At 52.5% G+C, this 20,176-nt stretch overlaps 1 protein-coding gene across 1 annotated transcript; it reads right to left on the minus strand.

Annotated features, from left to right (window-relative positions):
• Window positions 1-628: 628 nt before the first annotated feature.
• SARM1 (sterile alpha and TIR motif containing 1) lies at window positions 629-19,622 on the minus strand. The gene is made up of 9 exons (XM_036408544.2): window positions 18,456-19,622; window positions 11,689-12,307; window positions 9,557-9,769; window positions 9,159-9,250; window positions 8,828-9,063; window positions 5,957-6,059; window positions 5,691-5,880; window positions 3,006-3,127; window positions 629-2,922 (listed from the first exon to the last, which is right to left on the minus strand). The coding sequence occupies exons 1-9, from the start codon at window positions 18,923-18,925 to the stop codon at window positions 2,793-2,795; spliced, it is 2,175 nt and encodes a 724-aa protein (XP_036264437.1). The 5' UTR covers window positions 18,926-19,622; the 3' UTR covers window positions 629-2,792.
• Window positions 19,623-20,176: the final 554 nt, after the last annotated feature.

Consider the following 20,176-nt stretch of genomic DNA (forward strand, 5'->3'; position numbering starts at 1 on the left):
GCCTGTCAACATCTCTTTGTTAGTGAAACTGGTTTGTTTTCCAGCACTGGATCTGAAGTTGAAAGGCAAAATTGGATTTAATATTAAGGTATCATAAGCCCCCAAGCAGACCCAAATCAGGCCGGTACTTGACTTTCAAACCAGACTTGGCCACAGGGTCCAGCCCCCTAATGCTGTTTCTACCCCATTCTCTCTGACCAGCCCTGCCAGTCAGTTTTCTGGCTGGAAATCACTCAAGTAAAGTGGGTGTGGCCTACGGCAAACGAAGGTCAATGTGGCCTTTACAGCCCAGGCCTATTTCTTCATTCCCACCTCACTGTCCCTTCTGTCATTGGAAGACTGGAGCAAGAAGAGGACAATCCAGTGATTGTCCCAGCAAGAGGCCGGAGCGGGGCAGCATAGGGGAGGAGGGGGCTCAGGTCTGGGCTCTACTCCAGCTACTGCCTGGCTCACGGGTGACCTTGAGCAAGCCCCTCTTTGAAAGGCTAGATCTGGTCATGGTTGGACAGGTTAGGAAGCACTGGGTTAGGTAACATTCTGAGATCCTTTCGGCCTCGTATGTTCTAGAATGAGATGCCTCTCTCCATGGGCCTGGGGGAAGGGTCAATGAGTTGGAGCTGGACTTTTGATCTCTGAGTGTCCCTGAGCAGTTCTTGGTCCCTGGGGAGGCATGAGGTGAGGTGGGGTAGGGACCTAGTTGACTCAGCTCCAACGTGGGGACAGCAGCTACAGTCCAGCCAGGCAGAAAGCCCTGGCCCTGCAGGCCTGCGTCAGAGCAGGCTCTGGGGGAAAGGCTAATTCTCAGCTGTCTGCTTCAGGACCAGCCCTGTGAGGCCAGGCCCACGTGGAAGGTGAGGGCCAAGGTGCCTGCCCTGTCACGGCAGGGAGGCAGTCCCGAGAACACAGAGACTTGGCTGGGGTGTGGGGAGGCTGAGCTCTGATTCCCCAAAGACAGGAGGGGCAGCATTGGAGGGTGTGCCAAACAGAGGAAAAACAAAAAAACAGGGCTGGAAACCTCTCTGAGCACTGTCCACGGAGGACCTCAGGAGGGAGTGGGATCGGGGACAGAAAGCTGGAGAATATTCGCCACACTGTATTGTTACTGTCTGCTCTGTGAGGGCAGTGTCTAGTCTGCCTTCATCACCATCAGATCCAGGGCCCTGCAGCAGTGGGACCCCTGGTGGCATGGAGGAGGAAGTACAGTCAAAGCCAGTGTTGGAGCGAGGGCCAGCTGAACAGTGTCTGGCAGGGAGGGGAGTGAAAGAAGTACCAAGGTTGGAGTGAGACCTTTGACTTCCTGACCATGTGGCTCAAGAACTAAGAGTGACCTGGCCAGCACCTGCAGGGGGCGCTCTGGGAGCTGAGCCAGCCTCAAGGCGCAAACACACTCCTCAAGAGGGAGGAGGCAGGCCTGGAGCCTTCCTACCCTCCTGAAGGAAGGGGCAGAGGGGTATTCCTGCTCGTTTGTTTCTGTACAGCCCCTGGATCAACACCCTGTCCCCACTGGTAGATTCTTGGGGGCGAGGAAGAAGCCAGCTGTCTGGGGAGCAGCAGCCCAGCCGGGGCTCAGCCTCCAGGATGACTCTCCGGAGGGCAGTGCCACCCGCCGAGGGCTGAGCACAGGAGGCCAGGTCTGGGTCCTGGGCTGCCACTCGTGGCTTAGAAAACGGCACATCATTGGACTCCTCTGTACAATGGGATAACGCGGGGTGAGGTGAAATGGCTCTGATGATTGGGGAGACCGTGGAGTGGGGTGCTGGGGACTGGTAAAGGGGAGTGAGGGGGTTGTATTTCAGAGCCTTGCTACTTAAAAGTGTCTTTTCTTGACCACCTTCATGGGCTCACCTGGGAATCAAACATGCAGAAATCTAGGCCTCACCCCAGGTCACCTGAATGGAATTTTAACAAAATCCCCAGGTGGTTGGATGTACCTGCCCTTCCTCCCAAGGAGCTGCAGGTTCTGCCCAGGCTACTGCTGGGAGGAGTATCTGGGCTGGGAGGAGTATCTGGGCGAGCCAGGTGGGGCGGGAGCCTGAGGCACACCACCAAGCATGGGGAGGGGAGCTGGCAGCTCTTGGAGACATGGCCGCCCCTGCCAAGGCCCACACAGGGAGTGCCGTGTACCTGTGAGTGCTTCCAACCCAGCCGCAGCCGCAGACCAGCCAAAGCAGGGGCTGGCTCAGCCCAGTCCCAACCCAGGACGTGGAGAAAGAGGCTGTGCCTCAGGGAGGCGGGGAAGGGACTTGGGACCAGACCAGGTCAGCTAAGGACACTGAGTGATTACGGGGCAAGGCCACAGGGCGGCAGGAGGGGGTGAGCCTAGGGGCCAGCACAGTAAGTGGAGAGCCATCACGGGACTTTTATCCCTGCTGGTTCCCAGGCCCAGGCCGCTTGGCTGGGAGGGCTGGGCATTGCCTTCATCCCTGTCAGAGGCTGCCTGACTTCCCCTACCCAAGCCGGCTGATGTCAGGGCAGGAGAGGGGGTTGTGTGCAGCGAACCCTTGCTCTTCAGTGTCTCCAGAACTGATCCGTGACCCTCCCACACCTGAGCCAGAGAACCTGGCGGCAGGGCTTAAGGGTGGTCTGACCCTTACCACCCCCAATGCCTAGCTTCCCTTTCTGGATACGGAGGAAGCTGGGTTTGGGGTGGCCCATGGGGTCGGGGAGAGGGAGAGCCAATTCCTGAGAAGGGCCCAGGCTGTCTCGGGCCAGGGAGGCCAGTGTGTGGAGCTGCTCCTTCCGGGAGACCATGGAAATGGGGGTCACAGCAGGACTTGGGGACTAGGGGCTGGTTAAGTCGGGCCCATGTGTGTAACACCCTCCAAACTGGTGTCAGAGCCTGCCGACGAGTCCCGGGAGGAGCGGCCCTGCAGGAAGCGGATGATCTTCTCAATGGTGGCCTCCTGGTACTCGTGGGACCACCTGTGGGCACAGGCCGGTGGGTCAGAGGGCTGGGAAGGGGGCACTGCTGGCTGGGGGCCCGTGTGCCCACCCCCCCTCCTCACTTGATGCCGTTGAAGGTGAGCACGGCCTGCATGTCCTCGGGCAGGGCCTGCGGTTCTGGCCACTCGAAGCCATCAATGATGGGCACAATGTTCTTTCCACAGCTCAAAGCAGTCACGATTTCCTGGAGAAAGCGGGGAGGAGGAAGGGGTCAGGGTCCCCTAAAGTCCACCTCGACTTCTCGCTTACCCTTTGTGGAAGAATAAAAAATATTTAGTTCTGCCGAAACCAGTTTGGCTCAGTGGATAGAGCCTCGGCCTGCAGACTGAAAGATCCCGGGTTCGATTCCGGTCAAGGGCATGTGCTTTGGTTGCAGGCACATCCCCAGTGGTGGGTGTGCAGGAGGCAGCTGATCGGTATTTCTCTCTCATCGATGTTTCCAATTCTCTATCCCTCTCTCTTCCTCTCTGTAAAAACTCAATAAAATATATATATTTAAAAAAAAAAAAAAGAAAATTGAATTGAATTGTGGGACACCCAATTGGTGGTGAGTTGGAGAGCTGGTTATAGGTGTGGGAATAAACCCACACAATTTGGTGTCAGAAGGAAAACATCACACCCCTTGCATCCCCGTTGATCCACCACAAGCCCTGCAAAATGTACTCCTTATTTTTCTTTCTACTTTTCAAATCTACCCACTTTTCTCACCTGTACCCCGCCACTCTCCTGCTCCGTCCTCCTCGCTTATCTTCATCCCCCTCCAGGTCTGTTCTCATCCATTTCTTGCTCCCTTCTAATTTGTTCTCTACATTGCCCCTTCACCCAGCTACTCTCAAAATGCAAATTTGAGCATGTCTCTCCTTCCTTAAAGTTCCTCAAGACTTTAGGTAGCTCAGGAAAAAGTTCAAACTCCTTAATGTCTGAAGGTCCTGCATGGCTGGCCACAGTTCACTTCTCAAACCCCATGTCTGCCCTGTCCTCCCAGCCATGCAGCCCCTTCGATTTGCCCTCCTCCCTGCACAGGGCCTTTGCACATGCGTTTTCCTCCGTCTGGAATGCCTCTTCACCGTGCTAATGCCTACTCATTTTTCTCATCTGCAGCCAATCAACACTTTCCCAGAGAAGTCTTCCCTCACTTTCCTGACCAGGTCCGATCCCCTTATTACAGGCTCTCATAGTTTCTGCAGCACAAGCTAGAGTTGCCAATTTAAGTTAATTAACGAGTAATTTACTTCATATCTGTCTTCCCCACCAGACAAAAGGGCAGGGATGAGGTTTGGTTTTTACTCAGCTTATATCTCAGTATCTCCCGCAAAGCCATGCCCATAGCCAGCCCTTGCTTAATACTTAATGGGCGGCTGGATGGATGAATGAATGAGACAACGCGGGACAGCAGTTAGGGAGCGTACTCTGGAATCATCAGATCCGGGTTCACATTGAATTGACCACACAGACTTTGTGACCTAAGGCAGAAACAGCTGGTTCTCAAAGCCTCTGTTTTCTCACACATAAAATAGGGTTGCCCCAGCCAGTGTAGTTCAGTGGTTACAGTGTCAGCCCGCACACCAAAGGATTGCGGGTTCAATTTCTGGTCAAGGGTACGTACGTACGTATCGGTTGCAGGATCCCCAGTTCTGCGCTCAGAACTTGTACGGAAGGCAACCAATTAGTGTGTTTCTCTCACATTGATGTCTCTCTCACCCTCGCCCTCTCTCTCTCTCCCTCTCTCTCTTTCTCTTTCTCTCTCTCTCACTCTCCCTCCCTTCCACTCTCTCTAAAAATCAATGGGGAAAAAATAAAATAAAATAAAATAAAAATCAATGGGAAAATATCCTCAGATGAGGAATAACAACAACAAAAGAGAGTTAATGACAGTCCCTATCTTGCAGGATCAATGAAAGGAATAACTACGATATCCCATGGCAAGTGGTTAGAACAGCTCCCAGCATGTAGAGTGAGCTTAATAAATAATAGTTGCTATTATTTCCTCCCCTGTAAAGTGGGGATCATAAACCCACTTCGCAAGGTTGCTCTGAGAATACTACTTACTATTAATGGGTGCTCTGGTAAGTGCTTATTGGACGGGTTTTTTTTTCCCTTTGAAAGGGGAACCACAGGGATTGGATTTCCCTGAGTGCAGTTCACTTGTGGTTTTCCATATTGATTACCCACCAAATGTGTCTTCGGGGGAAGGAGTTTTAAAACCAAAGGCAATTAAGCACTCAAAGCAGCCAAGGAGCGAAGATGGAGCCTTTGGGACTCGTCCAAGGCAAAGGCTCCCAGCACCAGCCTGCCTCCCCCCTCCCTGCAGACCGCGGGGTGCCAAGACCCTTGAGCACAGCCCTCCTGGGAAAGTACCTGCAGAACTTCCACCCTGACTGACTCTTGATGAACCTCTCCATTTTACAAATGAGAAGAAAGTCTGTGTTCTTAATTCCATTGTCTCTCGCTGTCACTATGCTCCCCTGCCCCTCTTCCCTCCTGGAGGCTATTTTTCAAAGTATTTTCATATCTCTCTCTGACCCTCACAACAATCCTACAGAGTGAATAGGGCATTTATTTTGTAGATGAGAGACATGGATTCAGAGAGTCTAAGACACTTGCTAGACTCCTATTACAGTCAGAGTCGTGACTCCTGACTTCCCGCAGGGCCACGGAGGTGGCTGGGGTGTGCAGATGAGAAGGAACAGGAGAATCTTGTCCCTGGGCCACAGGCCAATGCTGGGACCACAGAGGCCAGCACTTACCTTGTGCACCCAGTCCTTGCAGTCGTGGTCCTGCATGCACTTGTCCAGGGCCCCCGCTGACAGCACCAGCACAAAGTTGCGGGCGCCCATGACACTCTGGATGAGCTTGTCCTCAAACTTGCCGGCCTCCAGCTTCTCCACATCGATGAAGACATTGAAGCCGTGCAGCTGCAGGTGCACCTTCAGGAGGCTGTGAGGGGGCCGTCTGTCACTGCGCTGGCCTCACCCAGAGGCCCGGGGCTGCCTGCCCGCCCCCTCCTCCTCACCTGGCCAGCTGGGAGCCCGAGCTGCGGCGGTAGCTGATGAAGACATCCGGGATGTCCCCACTCGGCTTGCCGCCGGTGCAGGGCAGAGGGGAGTGCAGCATTTCTGAGGGGGACAAGAGACAGCTCGGTAAGGGTGGCCCCTCTCCGTTACTCACAATGAGGTACATCGTCCCTTGCCCATCCAGTCTTCTCAGTCCAGTCCAGCCCAGCTCAGGCAGGTGCCTTGCTCCAAAAAGGGTCCCTGAAGCAGAGAGATGGGGTCTACAGGAAGGAAAGCCGCTAACTTGTTGAGTCCCTCTCAGGAGGCAAGCGTTGTGTTTTAGGGACATTGAAATGCCACCTCCAGCCGAAACCGGTTGGGCTCAGTGGTAGAGCTTCGGTCTGCGGACTGAAAGGTCCCAGGTTCGTTTCCAGTCAAAGGCATGTACCTGAGTTGCGGGCACATCCCCAGTAGGGGGTGTGCAAGAGGCAGCTGGTCGATGTTTCTCTCCTATTGACGTTTCTAGCTCTCTTTCTATATCTCTCCTTTCCTCTCTGTAAAAAAATCAATAAAATATACTAAAAAAAAGAAAAAAAGAAATGCCACCACCAGCCCTGCCCTCTCTCTGGAGCTCAGACCTGCACAGCCAGCTGCCCAGGGGCACTCCAAACCCAACATCCTAAATCCTTCCTCCGAGTTTCCCACCACAGTCAGAGACCTGGGTGTCAGCCTCAATTCCTGCCTCTTGTGCATTCATTCACCGATGTTTACTAAGCACTTACTGTGTGCTAGGCTCCAGTCTTTTCTTTTTTTTTTTTTTTTTTTTAATATATTTTATTGATTCTTTACAGAGAGGAAGGGAGAGGGATAAAGAGTTAGAAACATCAATCAGCTGCCTCCCACACACCCCTCACTAGGGATGTGCCCGCACCAAGGTACATGCCTTTGACTGGAATGTAACCCGGGACTCTTCAGTCCACAGGCTGATGCTCTATCCACTGAGCCAAACTGGTTTCCGCTAGGCCCCAGTCTTAGTGCTTGGGATACAGCAGTGAGCAGAACAGACAAGCCCTGCCCTCATGGAGCTGATGCTCAGTGCTCAGCGCCAAGGACCATGCTTTGTGGATTCTTCCTACTAAACAGCTAGACTCCAGCCTCAGGGCCCTTCTTGTCCCCCAACTCTAGCTCTCTCAGTGGTCTCCCCAAACCCACACTCACCCAGGCTAACCTGTTTGCACAGCTACCAAAGGGATCTTTCTAAAATCCAAGCCTTAGCATGTCATTGCTCCCTACTCCCTGTGGAAGATAGATTTGTAAGCTATTTCCCTCTGTAGAATCCCTTTAAAAAAAAAAAATTATTCTTAAAGCTTTCCTGAGAGCTGCAAAGTAAAAATGACCAAATTTGACTTGCTTTGGTTGAAGCAAAACATGGGGCAAAGCTCAGTAAATACTTGCTGAATGAATACATGAATGAAAAAAAAAAAATCCATCCTATAATATAATCCTACATAATAAAAGGATAATATGCAAATCGACCAAATGGTGGAACAACCGATCACTATAACATGCACTGATCACCAGGGGTCAGGCGCTTAATGCAGGAGCTGTCCCCTGGTGGTCAGTGCGCTCCCAAAGGGAGACAAGCCAGGCTGGTGCAGTGGTGGTGGAGGGAGCTAAGGATGTCCCAGTGGCGACTTAGACCCACGCCCCAAGGGCTCCCGGAATGATAAAGGGCGCAGACCGGGCTGAGGGACCCCTGTCCTCCCCCCAGGGCATGAATGTCATGCACCGGGCCTCTAGTCTTCTCATAATATTCAGACTTAATATCCACAGACAACATTTACGAAGCAGGAAGAAAAGGTTTCAAATCCTAATTCTGTTATTTAATGGCTTTTAAACATTGGAAAGTATTTTTAAATCTTAGTTTTATCATCTTTAAAATCAATACCCTTGGTGGGAAATATTCTTTATCTCTGATTATGATGGTATTTACACAGGAGTAGACATGTTTCCAAACCCTTCAAACTGGACACTTTTAAGTTGATTATACTTCTTTCATCCTTTAAACAGCTGTAAAAGTTGATTAAAAAAATAAAAAAAAGAAACATCCACTTCATCAAATGGATGTAGAGTTTAATGAGACAATAACTGTTCAAAACTTAATCCCGGCTGGCGTGGCTCAGTGGTTGGGTTGACCTATGAACCAACCAGGAGGTCATGGTTCAATTTCTGCTCAGGGCACATGCCTGGGTTGCAGGCTCAATCCCCAGTATGATCAATGATTGGCTCTCATCAATAATATTTCTAGCTTTCTCTCCCTCTTCTTTCCTCTCTGAAATCAATAAAAATTTATTTTTTTAAAACTTAAGACAGGACCTGGCATGTAATAATTGACAATAAAGTTTAGCAAAATAGTAAATTAATAAATTAAGTAGTAAATAAAGAGGGTTGCTAAAGCCGTCAGGACCCCCCTAAAGACCCCCCGAGCCCCTACTGTGCAAGCTGCTGTCTAACAGAATAAGCCGCCTGTCTTCCCACCCATCTCTCACATATGGACTCCCCATGCTCTGTCTCACCTGCACATGCGGCTCCCTCTGTCCTGCGGCTGCTACCCCGATCCCCACTCACCCAGTATATCCTTCAAGACCTGGTTAGGCATCGTCCAGATGCCTAGACCTGGTGGACAGGGTCTCCCTCCTGTTGTGGTCATCCTCCTGTTTATATGCCTGCCTTACTCCTACCCACAGCAGACTGGGAACTTCTTGAGGACAAAGTGCATCTTCAGAATCCAGTCTAGCTCAGCGTCTGGCTCCGAGGCCCCACCACGCGCCTCCCCTCGCCCCTCCAGGGATGGAGATGGGACAGGGGCGGTCTCACGCGGGCAGGCTGACCTCTGGCGGCCATGAGGATGCGCATGCGGTGCACGCCCAGGCGGACGCCGCAGTCCTCCAGCAGCTGCTGCTCGGACACGCGGTGCAGCAGGGAGCGGTCCAGGCCGCAGCTGACCAGGCCGTAGGTGTACTGGCGGAAGCGCGGGTCCAGGCTGCCCAGCCAGTCAGCCAGGTTGCTGCGGTCACACGTGGCGTAGTTGGCAAAGGTCTTGAGCTCCCTGAGCTCCCTAAAGAACCTGCACCCCAGGGAGGAGAGGTCACTGATGGGCCGGTGGCCAAGGGGGTGTTTAGAGTGGGTGGGTGGAGGGGAGGCTGGCAGGAGGCTCCATACCTCTTGCGGGTGATGCTGGATACCATGCCCAGGTCAGTCTGCAGTTCCTCTTCCGTGAGCCGCAGAAGCAAGTCGCCATCGACCTGCTGCTCCTGGGGTGGAGTCAGAGATAAGAGAGAAGAAGGAAGGGCCCCCCCTCTCAGCCCTGGACCCCAAGCACACGATGCAAGGGGAGGGGACTGGAGACGGCGGGTAGGGGAAGAGGATAAGACCCCCGATTAGAGCCAAGCGACCCTGAAAACTGGACAGGCTCTCCACCCCAAAAAGGCCACGCTAGCGCCTCGGGCCTGCGGGACAGGAGGGGCAAGGTCGCCCGTGTGCATGGCGCCCCTGGGAGCCGCGCGTCCTTGGGCGTGCGCAGGCTCTGACTCCGGAGGCAGCCCTGTGCGCCGTTATACCCGGAAGCGTTCGCAGTACTGGGAGAAGCCGATCTGCTGCAGCCACGTCAGGACCTCGGCCTCCTTCCAGCTGGGCACGCAGGGCAGGATGGGCCTCGGCACCTCCTCGCCCAGCAGGCGCAGGGCGCGCTTGGCCAGCGCTGAGGTGGTGCCGTTGGTGGAGTAGGAAACCAGGCGTTTCAGGCTCTGGATGGCACCGATGTCACTGAACACCTAGGAGAGGTGAGGACAGGGTGCCTTATAGTCACTAACTTCCCAGCCAGCCACCCGGCAAGGGGCCCTGTCTCTCCTCTGTGCCCAGCTGCTTCTCACGGTTGGAAGTCCCACCATCTGCCCTAGCCCTGCCTTCATCCAGTAATCATGGAGTCTGAACTTCTCCTCCTGAAGCTCTCTCAAAGCTCTTGACTCTTCATGCCTCCCCTCTACAGCTTCCATCTGTCCCGCGGATAAAGTCCGAGCTCTCAATATGGCGGCCAGGCCTGGCACAGTGCAGCCTCTGTCCACAACTCCAGCTCACCTCCCCTTCCACCAACCCACACTTGTCTGACACCCCCCACAAAGGTTCTCCCCCCGTGGCCTTGGCCCAAGGTGTGTCCAGACCCTTGGTTCCTCCAGACTGTTCTGGGGGATCCTATTCATCCGCTGGAATCCAAATTGATTCCTCCCCCAGTTTGGCCCACGTCTCCAGTTTGACTTTGTACCACACTCTGAATGCCACTGCCATTAGTTGAGAATACAACTTCCCCTGGGTGATGAGCTGAGGTCATGTCTTAGTCACCCCGGGAGTCCTGTGCCTGGCACACTGCAGGCCACGTGGGGGGGGGGGAGGCTTCCTTACTGTGTCTTTATGGAACTGCACTCACCAGCTTGGCTGGGAAAGGGGTGCAGAGCTGGTGGTCTTAGCTGCTGCCCAGACCCAATACTTCCTACTCCCAACTCCCCTCAAGCTCTTCTCCCAGAGCAAAATGACCTGCTCTGTAAAGCCAGTCCTCCCATGGCCCACTCTGGGGCAGGCACAGAGAGGAGAGTCAGAAATTTCTAGAACACTGGACCTTGTGGGAGGCCCCAGAGTCCCCTTAACACCAAGCGTCTCCTTGATCTGTGAGGACACATGCGATGCATGACTATCATCTGAGACACACTCTGTGAGCAGCCCCAGATGACAGCTGTGGTGCAGATGGGGGGTTCATGTGGTGTGATCCACTCCCTGTCCACCAGCTGTCACCAACCCCCCAGATTCCCAAAGGAACAGAAAGTAGGGAGGGTGACATTATAGAGATGATCTTGATTCTGTAATATTTTGAAAAATAAAATTTTAGACTTTTGATCATTTACTACTGTTAATGAATTGTAATGTAAATATCTGTGTTTCCCGATGGTCTTAGGCTCTACAGCAGCTCCTGTTGCGACACACAGGTTGAGAACCGCTAGCAGGGTGGCCTAAGACCATGGGAAAACACAGATAATTACATTACGATTCATAACAGTAGCAAAATTACAGTTATGAAGTGGCAACGAAAATAATTTTATGGCTGGGGGTCACCACAACATGAGATACTGTATTAAAGGGTCACGGCATTAGAAAGGTTGAGAACCACTGCTCTAACTGGTCTTCTCTCCTGCACCTCAAATTGAATCTGTCCCAGTGAACTCACTTGCGTCCCCTCCAGGACTCTAACCTGCCTCTCACACCTTATTTCACCTTATTTCAGTCCCTGCTGCCACCATCCACTGGGTCGCCTGTGCCCAAAGTCAGGAAACATCCTCAGCTCCTCCCTGTCCTTCACCGGGCCACCCACCAAGTCCTGATTCTAGCTCTTCAGCACCTCTGGAACCTGTCTACTTCCCTCTGCCTCTCTATGGACTAGTCCTGACCCCCACCACCCCAACTGCACTCCTGTCATGGCCTCCTATCTGGCCCCCCTCCCCCCAACCTCATCCTTGCCAAACCCATCCTTGCCAAACCCATCTACAAAACACGTGCCCCTCTGTTTTAAAACCTTGGTCTTGCCTTCAAGACCAAAATAACTGGTTCCTCACCCTTCTCCTTGCTTTGGGAAGCCTCCCCAAATGCTGTCCAACCCGGATCCTCAATCCACACCCGCACCCGCACCCGCACCCTCTGCACCCACCTTGGTCTTGCCCTGCAGACTCTTGATGGCAGCTTCTGCGCACAGATAGAAAGCCCCGATGCACTGGGCCTCCAAGCGTGAGGAGTCGAGCAGCGGCACCAGGCGCTGCAGGTCGTCGGGCCCGCGGCCCTGGCTGGTGTCGCTGGCGTCCACCAGGCAGCGGGCGAAGCGGCCGGGGTCCAGGGAGGCCACGAGCGGCTCCACGAGCTCCAGCGTGCCGGAGCGCTCCACCTCGCGCTCCACCTCCTTGTTGGTGGCCAGCACCGCCACCGCGAGGCAGGCGTGCAGCCGCAGCAGCTCGTCCTCCTTGGAGAAGGCGAGCGGGAAGAGCCACTCGGCGGCGCGCTTCTCCACCATGCGGCGCTGCGCCGCCTGGCCCCCGTGCAGCGCGCAGTTGCCCAGCGCCAGCGCGCAGTGGCGGAGCAGCGCCGGGTCCGTGCGGCGGCACCAGAACAGCACCGCGTCCAGGCCGCCGGCCGCCACCAGCCGCTGGCACGTCTCCTCCGAGTGCTTGAACATGTGCTCCAAGATGCCCGCCACGCTCCGAGCCAGCTCCACCGGCTCGCGCTCCTTCGCCAGGTTCAGGATGACGCCCAGCCCGATGCGTGCCACCCTGTCTCTGCGGGAAGAAAGGGGAGGGGACGGTGCAGTTGCCGGGCCTGCGGGGTCTGGCTTGCCCCCAGGTCACTTATACTCGGTGGGCCTCATACAAGACATGAGGGAGAGCATTATTCTCCCTGCTTTCTTCAACCCCCCCCCCCACCTCTTGGCTGGGAGGACCAGACTTCTCTGATTGTAAGGCTGCTTTCTCCTGGCCACACCCAGTTCCCTTCCTGTACGCTCCCCTGGAGAAGCTATACAGGTCCTGGTTAAGAAACCTAGCTCTGGAGCAGATCCCCTGGATCCTGGTTTCAAATAAATTCTTTGCCATTTTCTAGTTGCCAGACCCTGGGTACCTCCCTTTATCTTTCTACCTTAGTGTTGTCATCTCATAAACAGGATTATAAATACCTACTTTATAGGTTTATTGTGAGAATGAATGTGATCATCTGTGTAAAGGTGCTTGCCACAGTGCCTGGCACATAGGAAAGACTCAACACATGTTAACTTCTTTATCGTCATTTGAAGTGTCACTTGCACACCACTCCTGGCCTTGAATACCACTTCATGCTGCATGACTGGGGTGTATTTATTCATTCATTGAACAGACATGTATTGAGAACCTACTGTGTGCCAAGCACTGATCTAGTAGCTGAAGTTAAACAGTGACTAAGAGTGACTCAGCTAATATGGAGACAAACAATAAGCAAGTAAACAAGGAATTAACAGGGTAATAATGATATGGCCATAATGACAGCAAAACCAGGTGACATAATGGAGAGTGCTTAGGTTCAGGGATATGTCTGAGGAGATGCCATCTGAGGGTTAAATGTCCAGAAAGCCCTGCCTGCAAGTATCAGGGAGAACATAATAGGCAGAGAAGACAGCCAGGACAAAAGCCCTGAGGGCTGATGAGCCTGGCATGTTTGAAGAAAAGAAAGCTCGAGATATTTGCAGTGTCTAAAACCAACAAGGGATTCATATATAATATATATATATATATATATATATATATATATATATTATATATTATGTAAATATTCAAATCCACAAGAAAAGAGGCAATAAACCCAATAGAAAATGGGCAAAGGACATAAACAAGCAACTTATAAAAAAAGTGGAAATCCAAAATGTTAACAAAGAGATGTTCTAACTCATTATTAATCAGAGAAGTGAACATGAAAACAGCAATGACTTTACACCTATTAGACAGGCAAAAGCAGAAGCTGGGCCACACGAAAGATTAGTGAGGTGTGGGGCCATGAACACCCTGAAGCTCTGTGGGTGGACATACAGGCTAGGACAGACCATTTGGGGAGCAGGCTGGGAAGAGTGGACGACACACACCGAATGGGCCAGAAATTGGGGCTCCTGGGTTTCTACTTTGAAGAGATTGTGACACAGATCCACAAAAGGACATAGCCAAGTTCATTTGCTGCAGTGTTATTTGTGATGGGGAGAACTGGGGACAGTCCAGCATCAAGCCTGGGAGAGTGGAGAGGTAATATGGGCAGGTACCCAGTCTGGAGGACCGTGGAGCAGTTACAAGTAACTGAGCAGATGATAACATAGCAACCTGAAGGATTTTAACCTAACACTGAGTGGGGGGAAGTAAGAAATAGAATATAATTCAGCACAATTTGTGTAAATTAAAAATAAATGCACAAAACAAGAACAAAGATTTTAGGAGAACATAGATAGGAAGATATGTATTATATATTGAATGGTTGCCTGTGGGATTAAGTCAGAAAGATGGTGGGGACATTAGTCAAGACAAGGGGAACTTCTGGTCAAGATGGCAGCATAGGATCAGCCAGAGGACTTGTACGCATGCATATGAGCAAAACCAATGGACACAGACTGCAGGGGGTGAGGGCTTGTGCTTGGGGAGAGGGTGGTGGGGGAGAGGTCAATGGGGGGAAAAAGGAGACTCATGTAATACTTTAAACAATAAAGAATTTTTTAAAAACTAACATAATAAACTGAAGAAAATTTAAAAAAAAAATGATAGCAACAGAGGAAAACATGGTGGTACTCCCCTCATCCCAAGCCCACATCAAAATTATGTACAACTAAACTACGAACAACCATCATTCAGAACCACCTGAAATCAAGCTGAATGAAGGCCCTACAGCTAGGGAATTAAGAAGGTGACACATCGAGACTGGTAGGAGGAGCGGAGACTAGTATGAGCTGGTCCCACACCCATGTGTATCAGGTAAAAATTGGGAGGAATAACTCAGCTGTGGAGGTACTCCATGGGGAGTGAGGTGTCCCAACCCCACACCAGCTCAGGGCTTCAGTTCTGGGAAGAGAAGACCCTGTAATCTCTGGCTATAAAAACCAGTGGGTATTGAGGCTGAGGGAGACAGAAGCTGTTGGAGTCCCAAGCAGTTCCTCTTTAAGGGCCTGTGCACAGACTAACTTGAATTTACTCCTTCTGAGCTCCAGCATGGGGGTTGGGAGGCAGCAGCTTGAAAGGCACCAGAGACAAACAGGGAGGAACTGAATTGACCAGCATCAGGGAATGGGGAATGCAGCTTTCTCTCCCAGGCAGAAGTCATTGTTCCTTTGATGAGCCCTCCCTCCACAGAGCCATATCTGAGACCCCATTAACCTGATTCCCTGAGGCTGTGCCCCACCCAATTTTCAGGCCCACTCAAGTTGTTCCTGGTGGCTTTTCCATAGATTGGCCTGTCCTGGTTCTGCCTAAAATCTTTGAAACAAGCAGCATCTGGCCTCAGTGAGCCCTATATCTCTCACTAAGTGGCCTTAGGCCCAGCACTAGCAGCAGCCAACCTTGGTTCAGACCTTGGCACCTCCAAGCCCAGCATAAGTAGCAGTCATATGCATATTGCTTTGTAGCTCATGCCAGGTGGCCCGGGGCAGAATACTGTGGTGGCTGACATTGGCCTGTACCTCTTGGGAGGCCCTAGAGCCATCACACCCAGTGGACAGCTTCAGACCATGTCGAAGGACCATCCCCCAACCATCTCCACAAGCAACACACTCATGGGGTAGACTGAGAGGGCACCAGAGCCCTGTTTAAGTAAGCACTTCGCAGCTGATCCTCCATAGTGGTTGAAGGTCACAGCCAATCCTTATAGCTGACCGACCTGGGGGTAAATCCCTCCCATTAACATGCCAACAGCAATCAAGGCTCAACTACAGGAGGAAGCTGTACGCAGCCCACACAGAGGACTCACCTTGAGTGTCCAGCTTGGGTGACTGAAGAGTCTGTGCCACTGGACCCTATAGGGCACTACTACACTGGGCTACTCTATCTAGCCTGGGAGACTTAGCAGCTCTACCTAACATAGGGGTGTCGAACTCAATCAGAGAAGGGGCCAAAATCTAAAATCCAGCCTAAATCGCGGGCCGAATGGTTTACTGAACAGTCATAAACTGTCATTGTGATGGAAACGCAGCGGAGTGCAGTGACGACAGCGCGGTGCGGGCCACATTGCAAGGCCTGGCGGGACGGATTTGGCCCGCGGGCCTTGTGTTTGACACATGTGAGTCCTAACACATAGAAACAAACACAGAGAGGCTGCCAAAATGAGGAGACAAAGAAACATGTCCCAAATGAAAGAACAGACCAAAACTCCAGAAAAAGAACCAAACAAAACGGAGACAAGCAATCTACTAAATGCAGAGTTCAAAGCACTGATTGTAAGGATGCTCAATGAACTTAGTGAGCACCTCAACAGCACAAATAAAGGACTAATAATAAATTAAAGACATAATAACTGAAATGAAGAATAATTTACAGGGAATCAATAATAGAGTAGATAAAGCTAAGAATCAAATCAGCAAAGGGAATAAAAAACATCCAATTGAAACAGAAAAAAGAAAAAATATACAAGAAAACAAAAACCACCCAATCAGAAGAGAAAAAATAATATATAAACACACACACACACACACACACACACACACGAAAAAAAAAAACGAAAAAAAAACAAAACAAGGACAGTGTAAGGAGCCTCTGGGACAACTTCAAGAACACCAACATTTGCATCATGGGGGTGCCGAAAGAGAACAGAGACCAAGAAATGAAAAACCTATTTTAAAAAATCATGACAGAAAATATATCTAACTGGGAGGAATTGACATTACAAGTCCAAGATAAATCCAGAGAGGCCCACACTAAGACACATCATAATTAAAATGCAAATGTTAAAGGCAGCAAGAAGCCCTGGTCCTGGCCAGGTAGTTCGGTTAGTTAGAGCGTCGTCCTAAAACATCAAGGCTGCGCTTATCCTGATATTTGAGGTGAGGGAAGCTGACACGTGGGCTCCTGGGAAGTGGGTGTGGCAGCATCTTGGGAAGGAGAGCTGCAGAACTGAGAATGGAGAAAGGAGTGGGGAACTGATGGAAGAACCCTCTTTAAGAGGAGCTTGGTTGGCAGAGGAAGAACAATGTTTCATAAACACACATTATCTGTGTGTCACTCCCTGTTCTTTCCCTTCCAGCCTCCTCCAGGCACGGACAGTCCAGAGGAGTGAAGCGCTGTCCTTGGTCCTGAAGTGATGCCTGACCCAATGCCTGAACCAGTGCGTGGTTTCTTAGGACCAAGAACACTGATAAGTGGTGATGCCTCTCTCAGTAGTTCTGAACCGTGCGAGAAATGTTATTTCCAGCCTTAAAAATACCAGTGCTATTTGCTATCTTGTAGCCTTCCTCTTCCTAGGGTGCTAGCAGCCCTCACTCTCCAGGAATTCTAATTATAGCTGCCCCATCCCGCATACCAGGCCCACAGGGCTTCACCCACCAACATGGGCCCACACATCCAGTGAGCACCCACTCCGTTTGCTAGTCCTCTAAATTTATGGTCCATTCCCATCAGGGTGCCTGGTGTTAGATGAGAGATTAATGAATGCTGAACGAGCAGAACCAAAACTTGGTTTCTCAATTTAAATGTCTTCATTCATGCAGTTTTGAGAGTTGTGTAATGTCCATCACCCACAAAATTATTTTTACTTTTTGCAGATGGCAAGGAAAGCACCCTACCCTATGATCATCACACTTGTGAGAGCTGCATGAACTGAACAAGACTCTTCCAATCCCTTTGAAACCTGAGGGGCCTGAGAATTCAGGTTGAGACAGAAGTGTGACATCTGATCTGCTCTGGCATCAAAGGAGAGAGAACGAGAGTGCTCAGGGGTTTTCATATTCTAGGGGAGATCCCGAGAGGCAGCCAAGAGAGTGGCAGCCGGGCCTCCATTGGACCCCACCTACTACACCTTGACACAACTTGGGAAAGGGGAAAGAACATACACTCTGGCCCCTGCCTAGCCCTGCACCTCACTTTCCTGTTCCCCCACCCATGCATCTCAGGAGAAAACCACCCCCCCCCCCAACACCTTCTTTCAGCCCAGCCTGTGGGGAGACCATTTCCTGCTGCCTTCATTGGGAATCCGTGTGTCTCTTTGCTTGCTGGTCAGGGGACTGTTTGAAACAGAGAGGAACTCAGATGATGTACCAGCACCCTCAGTGTCTCAGCAGAAAACCTTCTGATTCCTAACAGCAGCTGCAGAATGAGATCATGGCTGGCTTGTTACATGGACCAAAATGAAGGAGCAGGAAGCAGAAGGTGGGTTTGGGACGGCATGAAGAGGGTAAGTAACCCTTACATTGGCATTCATTTCAGCCTAGGGAGAGAGGAAAAGGGGGTGCCCTTCCCCCATTTTCTGAGCATTGTGTTCTCTCCCTCTCTCAGGAGGAGGGAGATGATACAGAAGAGAGAATGTACAATAAAAAGGCATTCAGGCTTGTGGGGAGGAGGGCTGCTGGTTTCAGGGAGTATTGGCCATAGGATCCTACCTCCATCCTCAGAATCAGGGACAGATTCCTGTGCTACTACCCCATTCCTCCTCTCCCTGTCTCATTCATTCCTCACCTCACCAGCCCAGGGAGTAGATCCAGGCTGCATCATTATTTCTCTGCATGACCCTGGGCAAGTCACTAAACTTTCCCATTCGTTTTCTCATTCATACAATGGATACGTTGATCCCCACCAGGGATGTAGTGAGGCGAGGCAGGGAAGGAGGGCACAGTGCGAGGCACCCTGGCGAGCCAGGCACCCCACAGCCCTTGCTGCCCGCCTTCCCCTTCACCCCCCACACCACCACCACGCGGCGCCCTCCCCAGCCGGGCACCCTCACCGGTTCTCAGCCACCAGGATCTGCTCCAGCAGGCGCGCGGCCTGCACCCGCGTCTCCAGCTCCGTCGCCTGCAGCAGCCGCAGCAGCAGATCGAGGCCGCCGTCCAGGCGGATGGCGTCGCACAGACCCTGGGCTACCTCTCGGCCCACGGCCGGTAGCAGCCAGGCCTCCTCCACCAGGTGCAGGACCTCCGCCAGGCCGGCGCCCACGGCCCGCGCGCTGCCCGCCAGCCTCAGCGCCGACAGCGCCTGCTGCAGCTCGGGCAGCGCGCGCTCCAGGGCGCCCCGCACCTCGCTGCCCACCCCAGGCGACACCTCGCGGGGCCCGCGGCCGCCCGCCACCCACCACGGCTCCGCGCTGCCGCTCCCGTCCGGCCCCGGCACCACCAGCCGGTCGGCGCCCGGCCGCGGGCCTGACATGGCGAAGAAGCGGCACAGCTTGTAGGCCGAGAGCAGCAGCGTCAAGACCATGGGCGCGGGGCTGCAGAGGGCATCCCTGGCCTGGAGTGACCCGCCCCTTGGGGTGAAGGGGACCCGAGAGGAGGTCCGGGGGGAAGAAGAAGATGCAGGAGGGAGGGATGGAGAGCAGGGTACCGGGCAAGGGCGCTGGCCAGTGGTTTGGGGAGAGGTAAGGACAGGATCCAGGACGAAGCGGTTGGGAGAGGGAATGCAGGCCCAGGTCCAGGCCCAGGGGATGGACGGGAGCAGGGAACTGGGAAGCGAGGGGTGGACACAGACGCCGGAGGATGCAGGCAGCAGTCACCAGAACAAAGCGCGGCTCCGGCTCGGCTCGCAGAGGTGCTCGGCAGCAGCCCCGCCCCTTAGAAGCGGGACCTGAGCCGACGCCCCGCCTCTGGGGCTCACGGGGCTCCGCCCCTGCCTCCCGCGTAGCTCCACCCTCAGGTCTTGCCCCGCCCCGCCCACGCCCTCACCAGACCTGTCCCCCCCTAGGCGGACTCCCCCCTCCCCTTCCCCCCACCACCTCCGCCGAGTGCAGGGGCAGTGGGTGAAGAGTGAGAGGACCGCTCCGGTTTTAACCGTGACACTGGTAAGGTGAGGGCAAGCAGCGCCCTTGTGTGTCTCCTCCCCTACTACCGTGTTTCCCCGAAAATAAGACATCCTCCGAAAATAAGACCTACTTACAGATTTCCTTCTGAGTGAAATATAAGGCATCTCCCGAAAATAAGGCCCCCCTAGGCTAAATATGAGAGATTTGGTCCACTGTTTTTGAAAGAAATGGAGTCACAAGAAATTCACCAGGAAATTCAAGAGTTGGATTGTTATGATGATGTTCCAGAAGATGATGACATGATTGTCATTGAATAAATGAATACATTCTTGATACTGTAGGATTCACAGTTTGTCTGGTTTGTGTTGACAACTACCGTACTACCGTACCGTATACAGGTAATAAATTTCCTTTATTTTCATTTAACAATAAATGTGTACCGTATTCTTCTTCATGGAAAAATAAGACACCCCCTGAAAATAAGATCTAGCTCATCTTTAAGAGCAAAAATTAATATAAGACACTGTCTTATTTTCGGGGAAACAGGGTAGTAGTTAAAACAATCATAATAGCTGAAACTGGTTTGGCTCAGTTGACAGAGCGTCGGCCTGTAGACTGGAAGGTCCGGGTTCAATTCTGGTCAGGGGCATGTACCTTGGTTGCGGGCACATCCCCGGTAGGGGGTGTGCAAGAGGCAACTGATCGATGATTCT

Source organism: Pipistrellus kuhlii, unplaced genomic scaffold (genome assembly GCF_014108245.1).
Source record: "Pipistrellus kuhlii isolate mPipKuh1 unplaced genomic scaffold, mPipKuh1.p scaffold_m20_p_39, whole genome shotgun sequence".
Classification (NCBI taxonomy): Eukaryota; Metazoa; Chordata; class Mammalia; order Chiroptera; family Vespertilionidae; genus Pipistrellus; species Pipistrellus kuhlii.